At 43.9% G+C, this 22,206-nt stretch overlaps 1 protein-coding gene and 1 pseudogene across 17 annotated transcripts in view; both read right to left on the reverse strand.

Annotated features, from left to right (window-relative positions):
* Window positions 1-22,206, reverse strand: part of FAM110B (family with sequence similarity 110 member B) — a 188,907-nt gene that overhangs the window by 34,393 nt on the left and 132,308 nt on the right. For 15 of the 17 annotated variants that reach the window (XM_039868890.1, XM_039868898.1, XM_039868903.1 and 12 more), the window contains one exon: window positions 17,654-20,501. The exons of the other annotated variants lie outside the window; for them this stretch is intronic. In XM_039868890.1, coding sequence (XP_039724824.1) covers window positions 19,075-20,187 — 1,113 coding nt within the window. In that variant the 5' untranslated portion in view covers window positions 20,188-20,501 and the 3' untranslated portion in view covers window positions 17,654-19,074. Of the gene's footprint in view, window positions 1-17,653; window positions 20,502-22,206 lie in introns of those variants that run through there. 17 annotated transcript variants of the gene reach the window in all.
* Window positions 11,523-11,641, reverse strand: LOC120607577 (uncharacterized; annotated as a pseudogene).

The raw sequence follows: 22,206 nt of genomic DNA on the forward strand, positions 1-22,206 counted from the left end.
TTTTAAATCTTCTCTGAGCCTCAATTTCCACATTTATAAATTGAAAGTGATGATAAGATACCCATCCCAGAGGGTTCTTGTGGAGAGTAGGTAGATAATGCAGGTAAAGTTTTAAATTTAGTCTGGCACAATGTAAATGCTCAATGAATGGTCGCTATCTTCATTGTCACCAGACATCCCAAATGGTGAGGAAAAGCAGCCTTGCCCTAGAGAGACTGGGGAGTAAGTTAGAGTAAGCTCGATCCTGGTGTCTGCCTGATTAAGTCACAGGAGTCAGTTGGCCCTTCCCCTCTCCCAGTTGAACTATGAGCTCCTCAAGGACAATATTCTTCCTTCCTAGTCGCTGGCACATGGCCAGCACTCAATGCACATTGATGATAAACCCCTGAAATCCACTGCCTCCCCACTGGGCTCCCCACAGAGCTTCTGTGAAAACTAGCTGCAGTGAAGGATTGTGTTTATTTTTTGCTTTTGTTTATTGCTGTTGTTTTCATTTCCAATCTGTCGCAGACCTGTGATTTTTGTCTCTTCTCTGCTCAATGAGACAGATCCCCAGATCATATGTTTGAATGTCACAGCCATGTCAAATTGCCATAAATGTTTTTAAATGTTTACTCATTATTTCTGTACTTAGCTCTTTGTGAACTAGTAGCAGTCATTCCATAGACCAGCGCCAATTCCCAGCCCCCTCTGAATAGTGCTGCTGTACATTTTGTGAGTTTCCTCATTGTATAGTCTGATGGAAAATCCTTGCCAAGTAAAGTATGCAGATAAGCAGGTGCACCCTTCTGAGAGACTCCCAGATACTTAGAGCCAAGGGGCAAAACCATCATTTATCTTGTCAGGGGACTTCTCTCAGATCATTTGTCCCTGATTTTTTCTCCACAGCCTGGTTTTCTTATAGAAATACAACAGAAGCTTCTACAGATGCAGGTACGTGAGTCTAGTGTTGGGCCAACACCAGAGAATTCTCTGGTGTGTAGTCAGGGGATCTCGGAGAATGCTTCAAACCCTGACACCTTTCCACCAAGGGACTATCACCACCTGGAAGAGACCTCAGCCTGTGCCAGCGATGTATGAATACTTTCTCAGAGGCTCCCAGGACTTCTGATAAAATTTGCTGAGAATCTAGACAAGCGCCACCACCTGAGTACCAAGTATTTATAGGCTGTTTCATTGCTGTCCACTTCTGGATGCTCAAGTAGCTCACTGCATAACCTGAGTATATCTTCCTGGCTGTGACTTTGACATAGCCCTTCTGAACTAACCTCAGCCCGAGGTGTGATCTAAGCCTCCCAAGGAATGGGGATCGCCAGGCCTTGGAACCAAGACCTCACAGAGGGTTTCCTAAAACCACCAGCCGATATCTGCCCTTCTCCACCTTGCTTGCAGTCCAATACCATGGCCCTCACAGACCCGACCAAGTGGCTTGGGTCCTCTCAGCCTCCAGGAGCTAGTGGAGGGGTGTGTGACAGGGTCATACCCCTGTCCCCTTCCCGTCTGCCTCACACCCAGAGACTCCTCTCTCCTCCATCAGATGGGATGTGCCTTCACCCTCTGTGTCAGCTTCCCTCTGAACACCCCTACTCTCCACCCATTGCTACAGGCTGCTCCTTGACTTGCCGACTCTGACAGTTCAGGCGGGCTCCCCTGCTCTCCTTCCTCCCATCCTGCACGAACCATTTCTGGGGCCTCATCACTGTGGAGACGAGATAGTAAGGATATTAGTGGGTGGGCGGAATGGGGAAGGTTTCGGAGTTGGACTCGGTGTGTTTACGGTGTGTTTACGGGTGTGTTTACGGAGGCAGTGACAACGCCCAGGGGGACGGCATTAATCTCGTCTGGTGGAGGATGAGAAGGCGTATTTCTTTTTCACCCTACAGTCCAGTCATGGGCCTCATAACAACGTTTGGGACAATGGCAGACTGCAAATATGATGGTGGGTACATAGATTATAACGGAGCTGAAGTTTCTGTAAGAAATAGGAGGATATGTGGTTCCAGAGGAATTTTTTTTTTCTTTCTCTGATGGAAACAATTTGCTGAGAATCTAGACAAGCGCCACCACCTGAGTACCAAGTATTTATAGGCTGTTTCATTGCTGTCCACTTCTGGATGCTCAAGTAGCTCACTGCATAACCTGAGTATATCTTCCTGGCTTGACAGTACATTCCCTCTCACTCACAGCACCTCAATTTTGAGTGCACAGATGACCTGCCAATCAGCTAGCCAAGGACCTATTTCAGGAGGAGGAGCCTGTCTCCCCAGCTCTGCATATTCAGAGGGTGCTGCAGCCCTCCCAGATCTCACTTGGTGGTCTTCAGAGGAGGTGCCATAAATTCTTTGTTGAGGACCTAAGATCCTGTAGGAGGACACAGTCCACAGCGGCTACCCGAACAAGTGTTAAGTGCCCCCGCCACTTCAGCAGAAGCTCTCTGTGGTAGTGCAGAGCCAGGCTTTGGAAGTATTTTCAGGCTGTAATGATGTAAAGCATAGGCAAGTTTTATTTCTGCCATCAGTTCAGTGCCGGAGGGAGTCCTTTGTGCCACGTAGGGTCAGTGGAACTGAAAGAAAATTTCCAGAGTCAAAATATTGAGTCGTCAGTTTCTCAGCCATGCAGGGGAATGAATCGTACGTACTCTTCTCTCTCAAGGCTGCTGTGAGGATTAAGAGTGATTAAGCCTGAAGATACCTCAGTTTAGTGCTCGCACCTAACTAATAAGACACATGTACTGAAGAGTGGTTGTTGTTGTTGTTAATATTATTATTATTCTCATTTGGAGACAAGGTATATTTTGGTGCTTATTAATATGACATAACATACCAATTATTAATAGAGTATAAACAATATCCAATGACACTAATATTTATAATATTACATAATATCTTTTATTTCAATGTATTTATTAAAATAGCTTTTTGATATAATTTTACAGCATGTAAAAAACTAACATGGTTTTTCAACACTGCTTTATTTCCAAAAATTGTTCCTTCAACACTTGGGACTAAGTGAGGCTGAGCGGGGTCACTAAGCTTCGTTTGGGTCAGAGGCAGGACAAAGAGTGTATTTATTGGCTTTGTGCCACCAATGCTCTTTTAAATAATAAATTGATGTGACCATGAGAGGGCTTTGACCCAATACAAACAATATTTTACCAGTTCCCCAGATGACTGGGCATTTCTGAAATGGTTGGAGTTGTATGGTATTACTCTAAGGACATATGCTTTTCAATAAATTGGCTGGAACTCAGACATCTAAATGAGGCTTACCCTTCAGAGTAGTTACTGTAGGAGATGAAGCATGCATTCTCACAGAGGTGTCATTTCCTAAAATGTTCCGGAGCTCCGTTTTTGGAATGGTTCTCAGGATGCATTTTGAAAAACTGCGTAAGAATCGCCAATGTATCATTTACTCTATAGTTATATCATTCTAAAATAAAAATAAAATTTGCTCACATAGTTTCTTTTGGTTGTTTCCCAAAATAAATCCAATTCCTAAATAAGATGATCCATCGAAAGTGAAAGGTATTCCACTTCAGTTCTGTGGCTCAAGTTTACACCAGGAAAGCACTCCGTGCCCCAGGACAAAGGCTAGGGAAAGCTACTGCATGGCACCGCTTCGATCTTTTGGGTGGAAAGAGGAATCGCAGTTGAGCATCCTGGTGGAAGAGAGCCCAGTTATAATTGTATCTAACGTTGAGTGAAGTTCGAAAGCCCAGTAAGTCTCTGGGCCAAGGCCCAGTGCAGGTCTGACTCCCAAATGGAGTGCTGTTCAGAACCACATCCGAGCTTCCCGCAGCCCTTTTCTGAGGTGTGCCCGAGACTGGCTGCTAAGCAGAGCTTGGGCAGCCGGGCATGTCGAGGTTGGTGTCTCTTGCTGCAAATAGCCTCATTCATCTGAGTTCCTTGCAAATATGATTTTTCATGGGGACTTGGAAGATTTGGAAGCTCTGCGTTGTGCTGGGCACCATTTCATTCATTTGTTTGCTCACTATTTTAATCGATTATTATGCTTATTAGAGGCAGGCACAGTGCTAGATCTTGGAATTATAATACTGAACAAGCTGCAGTCCTGTCTGTGAGTTTAAAGTACAATGGAGGGATAGACAAGCATTAGCAACATCTTTGCCTGTATGAATAGTAAGAATTATAGAGAAATGATACCTTTTTTCTTTTTCTCATCATTTTTTTCCAGATTTTCTATAATTATTATGTATTACTTGCATAATAAGAACAAACAAGTTTATGCTTTAAAGTGCCCACAATTTCAGAGGGAGCCCCAACATGGGGTGGCTGAGAGGATCGTTCTTAACAGCCCGTTGATGGTTCCCACAGATTTTGCTCTAAACGCTCTAATGAAGTTTTCGTTTGGACCGAGTTTCTGAAGAGAGCATGAGTCTGAGAAACTGGCTCAGGCACTGGGCAATTACTCAGTGTCTCTAACAGACTCTCCAAGACACTGTCCCCAGGGCACTAGTCAGACTCTTTGTGAAACTACAGAGAGTTCAACTTGAAAGAATGCTGAAAGGCGATGGGATGCCTTTTCTTCCGCTAACAGAACTGAAAGTCAGACGGGCATGGCTGACGGGCCGTCTGCCTTTCCCTCCTGACTGTGTAGGGCCTCTTTCTCCGTGGAGGCCCCCAGAAGCTCCAGGATCACCTCTACAGTCTTGTTCTAGTGAAGCCTCTCTCCACTTCTCCATGAGAGAACCTCTAATTGGGCCGTGCGGCCAGGAGATGACACACTATAATTATCCCTGCACGGGTCACAGGCAAACCCTCAGTTGACAGAGAGCTGGATGAAGTGAGGGGAAGTGGGGGTGGGTGGCAGCCTCAGCACCTTAAGGAAATGAGGGGTATTGTTTGGGAGGTGGGTACTGCACAGACAAAACCAACAATGTCCACAGCGTGAGCTCCGAGGACTGGGGCACACAGAGGAATAGATGAAATTAATATGGTTTACAATAGGCCATTTATAATTTCCTCATAGTAAATAAAGCAGAAACAATGAATGAGAGGAGGACATCAGCATGCAGTCCCTCCATTACTGGCTGTGTGGCGAGAGCTCCAGGGCTGAGTCCCGGGAACCTGGTCGCTCTACAGGCCAGCTACACCCGTCCTGTAGAGAGGCCACTCACTGTTGTCACACCGGACCAAGCAGACCTAATCAGTGGCATTGCTTGACCAAATATTTAGGTATTCATTTTGAAAGAGAAGAAGAGTTGTTAGAGGCTAACACACTCTGAGAACTTACAAAACAATGATGACAAATCTAGGCTAGGGTCGTGAGTCGAACTGGTGAGACTGTTCTGGAAATGTCCTTGGCTTGCCTCCCTCACCCATTCCTGCTTCTAAATTTCTTGGGTGCATGTCCCTGAAACTTTCTCCTCTGTCATGTGGAAAGCACCTGTGTCCTATCATTAGCTATGCATCCTTAGGAATACATCCTCCTCTACCAAATGACAAACTGCTGTCATTTAAAAGAAATGCCACCTTATGCAGAGGATGGAGTTGGTGGAGTTTTAATGAGCTGTGCTGTCCATCATGGTCTTTGGGGAGAAAGGGCCATTGGTTTTGCTGGTGTGTGACCAGCTGGTGTGTAGGAAATGGTCCTGGTGAGGGTGTCTTTGCATTTGCCACCGGCTGCTAAGCAGTGTGTATTCCAGCCTTGCATATTATCAGCAGGAACATCCATTTTATCTACAAGGTCTCAGGGTGGAAATGAGATCAATGTGCTTAAAATATCTTCTCAGATGGAGTAAGAAGCAGCAAACCAAAACCACACTGCAGAGTCCTGTCCCCTCGACTGACCCTTTCAAATCCCTAAATTATAGAGCACAACATCTCTAATAAAAGTGTGGATCCGCCCACACCCACATGCTCACACACACATATGTGCAGGCACAAATATCTGTATAATAGCATTCACATAGAAAATCCTATCAGTTTAACACTTCTAAGTCTTTCAAAGTGTTTGCTTTCCAGTAGCATCTAGAACACCGTCCTCTAATCCTGTTTGACCTTCTTCCAGCTCCTCAGCCTTTCTTCCGGCGGAGCACGATGGACACGTGAAGGATCTCAGATGAGTTCTGCAAATACGGTGGTTTTCACTGAGGTGCCGCTCTGGGTCTGTTTTCCAGCAAACTGACTCTATTTCAAGTTCAGCGCCATAACACAGTTCTGCACAACTGAGCCCTGAATTACTTCGAGCTGATATATATACTTATCTACCAGGTACAGTGTGTAGCCTAATTTCTAGCCCATAGAAAGTTATAATAAATAATGAGTTCTACAAAAAGCTTTATTTCAGTAAGTTCACAACAGTATACAGCACTTAGGAAACTTCTCTCCCTTTCTTTGATCTCCCCTCCCCCAGGTTCACTACAATTCCTATGATAGTAACAAGGCGGCACAATGGAAAACCTAATTGCTTTCAATGATATCGACTGCAGGCGTTCACAATGAAAAAAAAAAATAGCAATGTTCAATTCACAGCATGGGTTGTCGATCTAGGTTTTTAATTAAATGCACATGTCTACACGTCTCTACACCCCATTTGAACCCAAACGATTTTGGGAACCACAGTTAGTTTTATAAATAAACAAAACCCAGAAAGTCTTACAAAGTGAATTGGAGTTAGAGTTTATGCCCCGATGCCCGGCGGCCAGCGTGTACGCACAGCGGGTTTTCCCAGATGAAGCCTCAGTGTGAACCTCTAGATGGGTGGGTTTTTCCATTGCCTTCTCAGCAGGAAAAGTTAAATAGACTAATGTGAGATTTAAAGAACAATTTAAACAACAATTAAAAAATAGAAGACATGACATTGGGCCATATATGATTTATTACCAAATGTTTTCTACAATGAATAATTGTCATAATCACATGCAAACAGAGGTTGCTTTGTGCTGGGATGACTGGGCGTGGGATGTGGGGTGTGGGTTGTGGCAGGAACGCAAAGATGTGGAGAGGAGGTAGTTTGGTTTGGGTTTCAGAGGATTTGAGCTGGAACTGGGGGAGAGCAAGGAGCTCCAGGCAGCTGCATGTCTTTGGCCTTGTGTCCTCTCCCCAACTAACCTGTGTTCTTCTCTTTGTGTTCCCAAAACCCAGGACATGCCAGGCCTACAGTGGCAATTTTTATTTAAATGAACGAAAGATGTTTTCTCATGGCTAATCATTTCCTAACGCTCAGCCCTCTCTCTGGTGACAATACGCTCTGCCGTTTATGCAATGAAAATAGAGCAAGGAGAGGAGAGATAGGCTCCACTGTGAGCTACTGAGTCCGCAAAGTTAACCTTCGCAAAAGGATTACTCCCTTCGGAGGTGGCAAAAGTGTCTCCATTTCACAATGATGAAACCGAGGCTCAGCCAATCTGAGTGAGGTGCTGAAGGATCAAACAGGAAGAGAGGGAGCCTGGAGTGGCACCCTCAAATCCCCAAGCAGGTTTCACCCTCTCTGTTGCGTTTCTGGCAGGAGTGGGGAACAGGAGGGGCCCGGCGCTTTCCAGGAGCAGACGTGGCCACTGGCCTGGCTGCCAGAGACTGGAGTTTCAAGTTCTCAGAAAGGTCTTAGCTTCTATGTTTGGCTCCAGTCTGGGTTCCAGGTTTTTCTGGCCCGAGGACACTCCATGCTTCAAGTGTTTGCCGGTCCCCATTTTTTGTTGGTTTCTGTTGTCTTTGTTCCCCAAGTGGGGCTGGAGGGTAACACTTTCTCCGACTCACCACTGAACACTGAGCCCTGAGCTCAGGTAGAGTGGCCAGATTTTCATATACACATGAAAATACGGTACTTGTTTGTATATTATATATGAGTATATATAGTGAGCGCATTATGTTATATATGAATATATCGCATATGTATGTATAGTGTATATATGCTGTGTATGTATATACAGACTCGCTATACAGATATTTATATATATAAAATTATATACATGTATTATTACTTTATTATAAAGATATGAAAATAGGTGTTTATTTGAAGTTATTTATTATTGTATATCATTTACTTTTCTGTTATTACATAAATGTTATTAATTAAAATAAACCAGGACTAGCTAACAGTGGTAATTGGTAATTACCGAATAGTGGCAATTGGTGATAATTAAATGAATAATATGTATAAGGAAAACATACTGTTTTTATAATGTTCCTTCTGGCATCGGACACAGCGGTTCACTTTAGCTTGGATGTCTTCTTGGATAGTTGAATGTGGTGGGCTTGGTTAAGATGCTCTAGGGACACAGCAGATGATGAGGTTGGGCCACGAGTCAGCCTCCACTGCCACCCACTCTCCTGGCCTTTCAGCTCATTTCTATAATCTGTAAAGAACCAATTCCCCCAAAAGTGGTTCCTGACTCAGATATCTTTGGAGATTAATGGCTCCGAAGGAGATCCCAGAAAACGGGCTTAAGTTTGTTTAACCTGGAGTTTCCCCTAAGTGGCATTTTTTCCCTTACACTTATTACTAAACAGCTGACGGGCCCTGCCTTATCCTCCTTGTTCTTCTTCTGCCCTACTGGCCCCTATGGCTCGTTTGATGTGTCTGTAGCCTGATTGCTTTTCCCAGGTATCTGCAAAGTTCCTCACTTCCTTCTATCTTTACTCAAATGACACCTATCACTCATCCCTGTTCTATTCCTTATTCCTAAGCATGTGTCACCCTCTGACATTCTATATATCTGACTTATTAGACTCATTTATCGTTCGTCTCACAAGGAGACCGAAGCTCCTTGTGAGTGGGCCTTCTTTCTGGGGCGCTCACAGGTCTAGTACAGTGCCTGGAACAGAGATGTGACTTGTGGAAGGGAAACAGATGGAGAAGACCATGTGCTTGGGAGCCCTGGGAAGGGACAGGACACATCTGATAGGAAGCCGCTTCACCAAGTCTTTCTGGGCTCTCCCTTGAAGTGACCCTGGGTTCTCTCTACCCCACATTCACTCAACAAATATTGAGCACCTGCGCCCAGTACATAGCAGACAGTTAACCAGGCAGCGGTGACACAGTAGAGGGAAGGTTGTCTTCAGCGAGGCAACCTTCTGGCGGGCACATGTAAAGGGACAGAAAGAGGAAAGTGGAGCAGAAGGATGTCACGACATTAGCTGTGTTCTGTCACTACGCAAAATGTTTGCTCTCCATTTTTTTTCTTTTCCTCTAAACTTGAATGTACAAAAAAGCAACTCAATCACCAGGAAAAGACGATTAGGAGCAAATAAATGCTAAAGAAAGGAAGATGCTTCGTGTTTCCTTTTCAGCTTGAAATCAGCCTGTCTGCTGGTCTGTACGGCATTTCGAAACCCTCCAATGACCCCCTAAATCATCAGGATTTTAATTTTAAAAATAACCGTAGTGTAATTTGACTCCCAGCACGTTGGTCTGGAATAAATTCTTTAAGAAATCTAACATGTGCATGCACATGAACACGTAATCATTTAAGACAGAAAGCACACACACACAAAAACTTTTCAGCTATTAAACTGGATTTAAAAGGCATCAGGTGGTGAATTAAATGCTGGGAAGAAAATCTTGGGAACCCGAAATGATGTCCGGATCTCAATTCACAGATTCCTTAAACCAAAGAATTCTCGGCAGATGGATGCAAATCCATGAACTCACAGCAAAGGGTCTTAGGGGAGTGGGTTAGTTTTATATCAGATGCTTGTACACTGAGATGCTCTGAGAAATCTGAAACATGGACAAAACACACCAAGCCTTTGTGCAGACCAAGTGGAGTCATTTTCCTGAAGCCACAGTCATAAGCCCCACATTCCCGAACCATATGCAGCTGTGAATTTATTGGGAGAAAATAGAAAAAGCCTTTAGTGAAATCACCACAGGCCCGTGAAGTTACTCAATAAATGTTTCACCGTCTTCCATATAAAATACTCAGTAGCTCAAGTCCTTAAAATGGTCTAGAATCGGTTGGAGGAAAGTGATGTGACCGAAACCTTGGGAGCGCCTGTCTGCTAGAAGCTGAGCTTGTGACGCACAGAAATAACTCACCTGGCTGCTGTTCACCATCTATTATTTAAAAAGAAAGAAAGAAAGGAAGGAAGAAAAGTGTGTGCAGGGGAATAACAGGAAAAGATTAAGTATGCCTAGAAATCCTCGAAAGCTCCAAAGTTATTTACACTCTTGAAGGCAAAACATGCTAACCTAAGCATTTTCAGAGCTGGTATAATGAGAGTTCTCCCTCCCGCGTTTCCCCCTTGAGTCGAACTTCCATATGTTATCAATTATGAGCCACCGCAGTTTAATTCAGTTGAGGGAATAACTGCATTCATGCATGGCTTGCCTTTTCTTTTTCTTCCCCAGTTAGCAGAATTTTCAGAGAATAGGATGGTGAACCCCTGGTTGAGAGGTCGGTATGTGCATTGAAAGGCTAAAATGGGAGGTGTTTCTGAACCAGATTTGCCAGGAGGGTGCTTCAGTGGTTAATACGCAGTAGTGCTACCTTGAGAATGTATTTTCACATAAAGGGGAAGCTTTCGTATTTTGGCTACTCCTTGACCTTTGGGACAAATATGAGGGATTCAAGATAAAAATCATGTTTTCAGATTTGGATCCTCCCTCCCTATAACACACACACACACACACACACACACACACACACACACACACACACACAGCAGAGCTTTACTGCTTTGGGCTATAGTACCTCGTAAATAGGAGACTTGTCCTTCCTTTTAAGGTAGATGAACAGCAAGTGAGAAATACTTGCTCATAAAATCCCTTTATACAGGAAGGTCTATACCGTAGACCCTCATTTCCTTAAACATGCTGGTTTTTGTTTTCTTTGTTTTGTTTTCATTTTCCAAGAACAAATAATAGAGAAAGATGCCAACCCCAGTTCTCATTTGCAGAATAATGGTACCACTGATGGGGACGGGATGGGGACCAGGACCAGCTGATACGGGATTCTGCAGCTATGAGGTGGGATTAGATGAGGAGCTTGGTTTGGGTTCATTCATTCATTCCAAAGATACATTTTACTCACCACCCCTGTGCCAGACAGTGAACTAGGTAAAGGGGGCATGAGAGTGCCCAAGACACACAATAACTTCATGAATAAGAGAATTTCAGATTGTGCTAAGTGCCAGGAAGAAAATAAGCAGGGACAGAGATTAACACAAGGAATCTAGTTTACATAGAGTGGCAGGAACTGTCCTCTGAGGAACTAACTGACAACTGAAGTGAAACTAAGAATCTAAGATGAGAAGTTAGCAATGTGAAGGTACGCTGTCAAGGGGGAAATGGTCTATTAAGGAAGAGTAGCACCATCCTGGACTCTATGGCACTGTGTATGTCCTTTCTTCAAAAATCACTTTTGGTTGCTTTGTGGGAATGGGGGCAGTGAGAAGAGAGTAGGCAGCCACTCAGAGGCCACGGTCATGGTTCAGATGAAAGACCTCGCAGGCTGGGGCAAGTTGGGGTGCTGAGGATAGACAGATTGCAGTGGTTCCACTCCGTCCAGTCTGTCATCGTTGACAGGCAGTTTTGTTTGTTTGTTTGTTCGTTTGTTTGTTTGTTTACAGTATCTGGTATTCCTAGGTGGTCTCCCATCCAAGTTGTAACCAGGCCCAACCCAGCTTAGATTCCGAGATCAGATGAGATCGAACATGTTCAGGGTGGCATGGCTGTAGACGGCAGGTAGTCTTGAATGTGCTTTTTGTTTCTGAAAATAAAACTCCGAAAAGCTTGCACTCGTAATTATAATTCTAAAATGAATTAAAAGTACTTTTAAATATCTGGTAAGTGTAGCATTCTCACCTGATTTCCAGTTAGTAACACTGAAAGCTCATTAATTATCTGTGAGAGTAGAGACTCTGGAATTTTAACATATCTAAGAATTTTTTGGAGGGTGCTTGTTAAAAAGGCAGACCCCTGTGCCCTCTGCCTAAGATTCTGACTCAGGAGGTCTTCAGCAGAGCTCAGGAATTTGCTTTGTACTGAGAACCTCAAGAAATTCAAATATAGCGTTTTGGGGGTGCACTTTGAGACAAAATGTGTAAAAAATGGCCATTAGATCCTGTGTCCCGCTGGAATGATATTTTTTATGTATTTGCTTCTATATCTTATAGGTTGCTTTTCAACTGAGGCAATGGTCAGGATGGCTTAGGTTGTGCTGTAGTAAGAAGCAACCCCCAAACTTTCAGTGGCTTACAAGGACGGAGTTCATGCCCTGGGGCTTACATATCCATTCTGGGTTGGGGCCAAGGGCTCAGTTCCTCATTGTCCTCAGTCAGGATCCTAATGGCAGCTCCACCCTCTGGAACCTTGGTGGCTGCCATGTAGGGCGAGGAGACTATGAAGAACCTGGGACGGGCTCTGTGCCTCCTCCCAGCTGTTAAATGTGTCGCTTCCATTCTTGGTTCATTGGCCACATCTATTGCTAAGGGATGTGGAAATGCAATCCTCTTGTGAGTCTGGAAGGAGAGGGAAATGGATATTGTAACTAGTGGCAATGTCCGCTCCAGAGGACCCAGGGGGCAGAAGAATCAGGCCAAAGAAAATGGTCCCTAAGCTTTTGAGGAGCACTGGGCACCTATAGACTGCGGAGGCACTAAAATCATAATAAAACAGTGGAAATCATTTCCAAAATTGCCGAAAACTTCTTTAGAGAAATTTCTTAATATTTGTTATTTTATATCTGCTATGGTTAATTGAAAAATGGTTAATGTATATTAACAGAAAATCTCCTAATTGAAGTTTATTTTAATATCTGATCATTTTTTTTGAGACAAGGAGCACTGTATAGCAATAACAGAGCATATGTTGATGAAGTTGCTCCCACTTCACGGGGTAGACGGTTAGCGGTACCTAGTGCCACAGCTGGTAGTCTCTGGCCTTAGGACCATGGTGCACCATCCCCTCTGCTCCAGTCCCACCTGCCAGTCAACCTGCTCTACTGCATGGCTGAGTCCCATCACCTCATTTCTTTGCATCGTATTCTCCTCTGTAAAATAAGATGGAGAGGGACAGGTGATCACCAATGTCCTTCTCAGAACACAGAAGCTTTGGTCCTGATGTGATCAAATATGATAAATAGTTTTGAGTCACTAACTGTATAGAAGAATTAGAAACTAGTACACACAATAGTGTTTTAAGCTTCTGAGATGTGTTCTGCCATACAACTTACTGCAAGGAGCAAAAAATGGCTCCCACCACACTGGATACTAAAATGTCATGATGGAATGAGTCTGAAGATATGCTTATTGATGTGACTTTGCATTTTGCTTTTTCCTATTAGACGTGTGCCTTTGAGAAGTTGCTTTATCTTCAGATCCCTCATGGACAAATGGATTCTAGTTTACTTTTAAGATTCTTATGAAAATAAAATGAGATAATGTGACAAAGGGCTTAGCATCATATTTAAGACATAGCGTAGTTGCTTCATGACTGTGAATGAATAAAATGCCCAGTGAGTAAAAGAGTGTATCATTATCATTATTGCTCTCCCAGCTTTGTACATTGGTGCATACCTGGCCACATTCAATTCTGTCACCTCCTGACAACCTGGAAAGTTTCTGGAGACTCCTTCCATTCAAATAAGAACCCTTTTATAGACTTCATCTCTTTTTCCAACTAAAACTCTCATGAGCAGCTAGTATGTAAAATGTCACTTACTGAAATGTTTGGCCCCCATCAGACCTTGCCTGCTGTCCTACCTGCCATGACGATATGAACCCAGATTTCTCTGAATTTTCATATCCTCATGCCTCAACCGAACGCCTCAAAAATAGCTCTCGGTGCTCTCACAAGGCCCTTAGGCCAATGGAATACACACAGCAAGTGGCTTTCTTCCCATTTTACAGATGAGGGAATGGGGGCAACTTTTAAGCAGAAGGATCTCAGTTATTGGAGGAAGGGGTACCTAAAGGCTGCTGAGGCCCATGCGCATCTGGCTTTTCCTTCTGCAGGGGTTCTGCCAAAGTGAGGAGGCTTGGGCTGAATGCACGAGAGAAACCTTCATAGGTGACCTGTTCAGAGCTGAACACACAGCCACTGAAACTGTGGTCATCCATAGCACAGCTTAGGGACAGCGCTCTAGAAGCTGAGAGAACTCTGTCACCATATAGGGCTAAGGGGATGAATCGGGTTCAACATTTTCAAAATAATGGTGAGACTGGTTGTTTTTTTTTTGAGTTAGGAATCTACTCAGTTTCTCTGGAGCACCCTTAACGTTTTTATGCTTTCCTCAGTGTAGCTTCTTGTCAGAACACACCATGAAAATCCTCAAGGATGGGAGAACAGAATGATGATTCACCAAATCGTCAAAATATGTTTCCTGGTGGTTGAATTATGGCCATTTTTCTCTACTGTTTGCCCTTCTAAAAGTCCTTGCTCACAATAGACAGGATGTGGCTTCAAAACAGCACTTTTAAAAACTGAAAGAATGCAATTCTAACTGCCTTGTCTCTTTGAACTCAATGGGCTGTATTTTACTCCTAATGGAACAGCTGAAGTCTTTTTCTAAATTGGATTTGTTTAGGTAAGAGTGAAACTGCTGAAATTCTGACCGTTTGAGATATGTTTATACATAGGCAGCAGAGAAAATGATGAAGATGAATTTATGGGCGCTTCTGTTTTGAAGCGCAACACACTCTGCCTCCCCTGATCTTGAGCTGGGTTGCACACAGGGCGGAGCTGGAATTGCAGAGTTAAGTTAAAGTCCCGTTCCGTCACTGACTTCCTCTGGGATCTTGTTTAAAGGGGCTTAATCTCCATGGAATTGAGGTTCTTAACTTCTAAAATGGGATAATAACTATCATCTTGGGTTCATTGTGATGACATTTACAGTGTAACTAGCATAGGACTTAAATGTGATAGGTTAAAGAAAAATACAGTCAACACTTATTAAGTACCAACTAAATACTCTAGGCTGCTGTGTGTGTTACTCAACTCTATGGCTATCACTGACGTTATAATTTTCTAAGATTTATAAATTTATTAGGACAGTTTTTTTTCTTTTCTGGCAGAAAATAAAATGTTTTGAGGAAGGTACACCATTTAAAAATTCACACAAAGGCACCATTTAGGATAGCAAAGGCCGGGCCCATGGCCATGACAAAAATTAACATCTAGTGGGAAAAGGCAACATAGAATCTCAAAAAAAAATTCTCACTGGTTGATAGTTTTGTTGAGTCTTGAAAGAGCAAGAGTCTGAAGATCATGCAAGATCAAGGAGGGAGAAGAAAGCATTCCTCACACAATGGAAAGCTTCTGAACCTCACCAGTAGTGATTTTAAAACATGTCCATAAATTCTTTGATATCTCTTCCTTATGAAGTTGAGGAGGCCTGACTTTGTTCTCCATGACTGTGGGCTGATTTGGTGACATGCTTCTAATGAACCTGATGTGATGGGTGTGTGTGACTTAGGATGCTGGATCACAAATGGCTTCGTGGCTTCCTCCTTGTCTTCTCTCTCAGGTCACTCTGTCTAGGGGAAGCCAGATGCCATGTTGTAAGGACTCTTGCCGATACCATGTGAGCCATCTTGGAATTAGATTCTCCGGCCCCAGTCAAGCCTTCAGATGATACAGCCCTGGCTGACATCTTGCCTGCAGCCTAATGAGATACCCTGAGTCAGAACCATCTAGCTCAGCCGCTCCAGGATTCCTGGCCCACAGATTCTGAGAGATAATAAATATTAATTGTTTTAAGTTGCTGAGTTTTGAGGAAATTTGTTATATGCAATAAATCACTAGTGCAGTGGTTAAGAAGTCTCCAGTAGGAACATCCTTTGGTTGGAGCCTGGGGCCTAGAATGGATGACTGAAGGAGACAGAGAAGATGAGGCCTAAAAGGTAAATGCCCGACATTCTTTGTTAAGAAGTTAGGATTGGTCGTATCAGCGATATCTTCAAGCTGGAGGATGCTTTTACATAGAGGAGTGACATGATCACAGTTGATTATAATATCTTCGGCATGAAATGGGATGGGTAGAAACTGGCTGAGGGGGAGGAGGACTTTCAGTTAGGAATTCTAAGAAAAACAGATCGGGTAAAAGAAGAGAGTTTGAACTAAGACAATGGCAGCGGGGGTAAATACGAGAGGACTGTCTTAAAATTTGGTGTTTTTCAGAAAGAAACTACCGGTTTCCAGGGCCATCTAAGTGCAATCATGATTCACTTTGCGTTGTGTGGTTTGAGAAAAAAGTGTGCTGAACCTATATGACAACCCTATATTCATACCAACATTATCAACACACACATACACAAGACACATGAGACACTTCGATGTACTAACAGAATGAGCATTTTGCTAAAAGGACTTCACAATTAGGAAATGTCTCACTCTTAGGATTTAGTATTAAGCATTTGAATTCGTCCTTTATAGGAACTCTAGTGTCAAGAACAAAAAGAAATGAGTTCCTTCTTCCATAAAAGGAACCAAAGCCTCACATTTGTCTATTGTACAAATAAGGCCACAGAATATTAGACTGAGTTACAGGGAGATGATTTATAGCGCTGTTGGCATAGATTAAATGTGGTTTTGAAACGTTGGAAGATTCAATAGAATCTATGACTAAATTGTCATACACAGTGATATTAAATTAGCGAAAAAGTGCTCATCTCCCCAACAAACTGGCTTCCTTAGAAAAAGAATATCTATTTTTGGTACTTCAATAGCCCTAGAGAGAGATGGATATATAATGCTAAGCCATGAGTATTTTGATGGCCGCATTTCTATCCCAATTGTGAAGGAAGAAAACATGTGTGTGTGTGTGTGCGTGTGTGTGTGTGTGTACATTTATTTTAATCCTATTGTCTTGAATGCGTTGTATCATCACTGTTCATAGCTGCATTTCAAACTGTTTCTTCTGGGAAGTAGAGTTCTAGTTGAACTGGAAATTAATCAGAGAACCAGAAAGAATTCAAAACCAGTAGAAAGAGTCAAGGAATCAAATTTGATTTTCAGAAGGAAAATGTTTATGAACAGTAATAGCTGGGCATCATATCATTTGTTTCTGAAAATCACTTTTTAAATAATGATTTTTAACATTTACATATTATATGGAACTTTCAAAGAAATGTTAATCTTCAAATAACTTGATTCTTTAAATACTCGTTGAACATTCAAAGTCCTAATAGGAAATGAGACGTTTCCACTAAGAGTAATGATATTTCTCCTAAAAGAAAAGTGAAAATCTCAATTCCTTGATGCAGAGACTGTGTCGTTGGCCACAACAGCCCATACCTACTATGAGGCCACAGTGAATGACCTGTTGAAAGAATAATGAATGAATGAGTGGACAAATGTATGAATACGTGTAAGTTAATGAAACTGGGCTTGTACAAATGAGAACAAGGCTATAGTTTTCCAAGGTATGTCTCCACTGTAAGAACTCATAAATATTTACAACTGAAGAGTCTAGCGGAAGATGTGATAAATTCTAATGTTTAAGAAAAGATAAAAACAGAAGTGTGAACTAAGTAAAGAAAAGGCAGCATATTTTAAGAACCTCGAGGCAACTATTTTAGCAAAAGCACATTGCAATAGCTACACACTGCTGTTCCAACAATTGTGATATGGTTAAAATAACTTAATGAAATAATGTTTCTTCAAGACTATCAAAAATCTGCTTCTGGCTCACCGTCCAAAGTGAAACTTTCGTGGAGGGAACAAAGGAAAGTACAAAGAGAAACCACCACCATTAGTGCCTGCACCAGAGCTATTTATTAGTGTAACTTTTTCTTTTTTTCTTCAAGATTTCATAACAACTGAAGTATGTACAAAGTCTTACAGCATTTACACCATAAAAAGTTTCCTAGTAGCTGATGAAGTTTAAGGTGGTGCCCCTGAACTTCAGAGCATGACTACGAGCAATGAAGCAGACCACTGCGTGTGTGTCTCTCTGCTACCACGCCACAGCCGTCAGCTGGTTGACAGCTAACTGGAAGACAGGTTATTGGGGAAAAGGGGAATAAGTTGATATGTAGCACTAGAGACCATGGGGGAGGGGGAAGCTACATAGTGTCGTGTTTCTACAGTTTCCTAGAGCTGTGACAAAGGTCCGCAGCTCGAGAGAATAACATATGCAAGACAACACAGTCACACTGCTCAGACATGGTTCAGTTACTGAAGGTGTTCACTTCTGAATAGGAGGCTCTATATTGATATGGCTGGTATTTCCATTTGTGTTCATGTCTTCAGATAGCTCGAACCTGCACAAGCCCCACTCTGCTCTCCCAAATACAACAACAACAGAGGGAGGGTTGGAGGGAGGGAAGAGAATCAGCGTGGAATTAGTTCTTGACCCCAAAATCAAACTCCAACATTTTAAGACATCGAGTAACAGCTCTTGGGTGGCCATTCCGGACAAAATATTTAGTAGTAGAAATTTCTGAATCAACCCTCAGAAAAATATCGACAAAACCCCATTCAACCTCCTAGATTTCATCACCTTCATTGTATCTGATTGTCTTTTCTTGGGGTATTACACAGGACCACCACCATTTACACACTGACTAGGACACAGAAACTAGCACTGTCGCCCCAACAATCACTTTAGTAAGTGGCAAGAGGATTTCAATATGTAACTGATTCAAATCAGGCTCACCACTTTCTTCCTTAGAAACCCAGCCTGCTTCTATCTTAGATCAGTCCCTCTGTTTGGTAGCAGTTCCCATTTATTTTCCCATTATTTCGGTCTCACACGTAGGCAAATTGGCTTTTTATTTCAAAAAGATTCTACTCTTAACTTAAAAGCCAGTCGATAAAACTTTTAATTAAGACACAATAGCGCGGGGTATAAAAACACAAGAACCACATAAATATTGAAGAAGTTGTATACCGTTTTCCTGTAAACAGTTTTGCTTAAGATCAAAGCCCTAATCAGATTCTGGCCTGAAACTTTTGGCAGATGACGTGTGTTCAGCCAGGCTCTGCAGCGATGGTTGACGTGGAAGCCAGGTCAGTCCCCATGTTGACAGGCATGCAACTTGAAAACATTGCACAACAAGCAACACAAAGAGAGTAGAGAAGCTCACAACACTTCAAGGAGACCTCACAACCTTCACAACTGCGGATGCACAGACAGAGACCCACCCCTCCCTCCTTTGCACGCACGTTCTCTTACACGTGGGAGACCTTCTGTGACTCTCTAGCTTGTTTGATGCTATATAACCACTTGATGATCCTAGCATTTCTTTCGATCGCAGAAATGCCATATGGCACCCGGTCATTGGCACTGTCATCATTTCTAAGGTCACTGTTACTGTCCTGAGACTGTTCACAGTCCGAGCTGATCATGCTTGCGCTGCGGAAATTGAGGGATATTATGTCAGAATTAGCCCTTGCAAAGTTTTCCATTCCAAGGTTTTCCAGCTCTTCCGGGTCCAGTCCGCAGTAGTTGAAGAACCGCTCCACGTCTGCGTCCACTCGGAAATACCTGTCACTCAAGTCTGACTTTGACCGCTGGAGGGAGGGTCTTCGGCTGACTCCACAAGCAGGTTCCACAGGGTCGGCTTCGGGGGACTTCATGGTGGCGATGGCTGCGACCTTGGGTTTGGGAGGCAGGGGAGGGGCGGAGCTACTGCAGGGGATCGCTTTTAAGGGCTTCACACTGGTCACTTTGCGGATGTCCGAGGAGCTGTGGGAGACGTGCAGGAAGGACTCGGCCGTCTGCTCCAGCAGCCTCCTGCCCACGTGGGAGCCGCTCTCCTGCGGGCTGCCGCGGCCCTGCGTCGGGTAGACCTTCAGGGACTCGGCGAAGGAGTGCCGGTGCAGGTCAGTGGCGTCCGGCCTGTGCTGTGGCCAGTTTCGGGAGCTGTGCTTGTGACCCGAGCCTGTGCTGGAGCCTTCCGAGCTGTTGATGATGTTCTTCAGGATCTCGAGCTTCAGGGTCTCCCTCTGCACGCCGCTCTCGGTCTTGGCGTGCGGCCCGAACACCTTGAGCGTGGGGCTGCCCAGCGCGCGCTTGGCGCCGGGGCACACCGGGGGCTTGGCCAGCACGGCCGGCTTCACGGGCTCCTGCTTGGCGTTGATGACCTCCTGACTCTTGACATACTTGGCCTTATCGGCTTCCAGCCTCTCCACGGCGCTGAGTCTTTTGGGGTTGGGCTCGGCCTGCCTGCGAAAGTAGTCGGGCCCTTTGTTGAGGATGCGCAGGGGCACCGCCGAGGTGAAGGTGCCGGCGGGGCTGACCGGTTTCACCATGCTACCTGTCTGTAGGGTCTCCGTGGGCATGGTGGGTGGTCTCTCCCCGGCGGCCGTGTTGGATTCTCTTCTGGGCGCCTCCGGATGCGCTGAATAGACACATGTACACGAAGCACAAAGGGCAGCGGACGGACCCTGGAACCTGAGTGTCAGCAGCAGCAGCGCCTCATCTCACAGCTCATTAACCGCCACTGTGGCTTTAATTCACTTTCCCCCTTGCAGGCAGCCCGGGTACAAAAAGGCCACAAGCCACAAGTTCCTTTAATCTGCTTCGCCGCCTCCTTTCTTCTCCCCGAAGGATGTGGGAGTCTCCTCCAGGTCTTTGTGTTCAACTGCAGGCAGAGCTGAAACACAGAACAACCAACCGCGGGTTAGGATGGGCGAGTGACATCACGGCTGTAGCAACCGAGAAGCCCCGCGGCGCCCCCGCCTCCGCCTCCGCCTGCCGACCGCCGGCCAGGGCGCCCGGGCCGTTCCGGGAGGCGCGTCCCGGTCCGGGGAACGGACCGCGGGGCTCTGGCGTCCGAGCCCGCGCCCGCCCCGCGCGCAGCAGGCAGAGGCCGGGGTCTGGGAGATGAAAGAGGCCGACATTTCCCACGCGTGGACTCCTCCAGAGGCCTCCCGATTGGTGGGAAGTGCCTCTGATCACGGCCGGTGGGCATTACTTATAGGGTTTTCCCAAACCCGGTTCCCAGTTCATTAAATGCCTCTGTGTCCCTAAGAATCACTATCTGCTTTAGGCTCTAAGGTCCTTTGCAATGAAGCAAAACTGACTTCTTTACTACCCATCATCTCTCAATAGCACTTGAAATGAGCACTTCTTAACTTTTCAAAAACTAAAAAGATGGGCAAGTAGAATTAGCAGTAAAGATGAAAAATTTTTTTAGAAGTCAAGATGTTTCAGTTATCTTATTTTTGCCAACCAATATATTTGAAAACATTCTCCCCAAAACAAGAATGCTTATGGAGTTCATCCCATTAAATATTAGCTTATTTTTTAATTAAAAAAACAAAGTAGAATACTTCCATATTAACCACAGAAATAGACAATTTTAAATGCTCCATAATTTTTCACATTTAATGAGCAGAAACTAAAGTTTCTTTGTAGAATGTGCTTTCCCAAATCCTCTAGAGAACTAAGAACGAAATCTTAAGAAGTTAATCATACCTAAGTATGTTACTGTACAGAAAACTTGTGTTAATAGTTAAACATTCATGGGACTTATTCATGCTTTCTGAGCTTGACTATCCCCACCCCCACCCCCCCAACTAAATCACTAAAATGAAACACTTATCAATCTTCTAATATAAATCCATAGGGAGTTTTTCTACTTGATACACAACATAATGTAGCATTCCTCTCTTGGAGCCCTGGGAACAACTCTCTTTGCCTGTTGCTGCTGGCAGAGAATGTACCCGCATTCCAAAGTAACTGGTTAAAGACCTTCTTAACATCTTTGGTTATAATTAGGGATATTAAGAGAGCATGTATTCACCTAACATGTCAAATAGCTAATTTACAAAATAAAGTGGTATTATTACAAAATCACCTGCGCTCACACTAAGAAAATGAAGTGTCCATTAATAACAACTGTGGAGGGAGGGCTGGCTGATATTTCTCTTATCATTTGAAACTCTAAATCTCTAAACACACCCATTGCCGTGTTTTATTAGAGACAATTTCATTAATCTGCAAAAGGATTTGTTCTAATAAAAATATTTTCCTGTGAAAGATTTGAGAAGCCCCAAGGCAATTCCTACATAATGATTTCCTTTAATTGTGTGCTTCTATTATAATACTTCAATTTAGTTTAAAAAACCACCACCTCTCCTGAAGATTAAGCGAGATTGTTCCTTTTTGCTCTGACTATATTTTGAATGAAATGCCAGAAGAGGAGCAACGATTGCCCCGCGGAGCCTCTGGGTCTGCTCTCCTGCCACTGTGTGTTCACCTCACTGGGAAGTGACCCAGGCCCCCTTCCACTAAGGCGCTGGCAGCAGAGAGGGCAGCAGCGGCTGGGCTGGGAAGCAACACCACTGTGCTTGAAA

Source organism: Pteropus medius, unplaced genomic scaffold (genome assembly GCF_902729225.1).
Source record: "Pteropus medius unplaced genomic scaffold, Ma_sr-lr_union100, whole genome shotgun sequence".
Lineage (NCBI taxonomy): Eukaryota > Metazoa > Chordata > Mammalia > Chiroptera > Pteropodidae > Pteropus > Pteropus medius.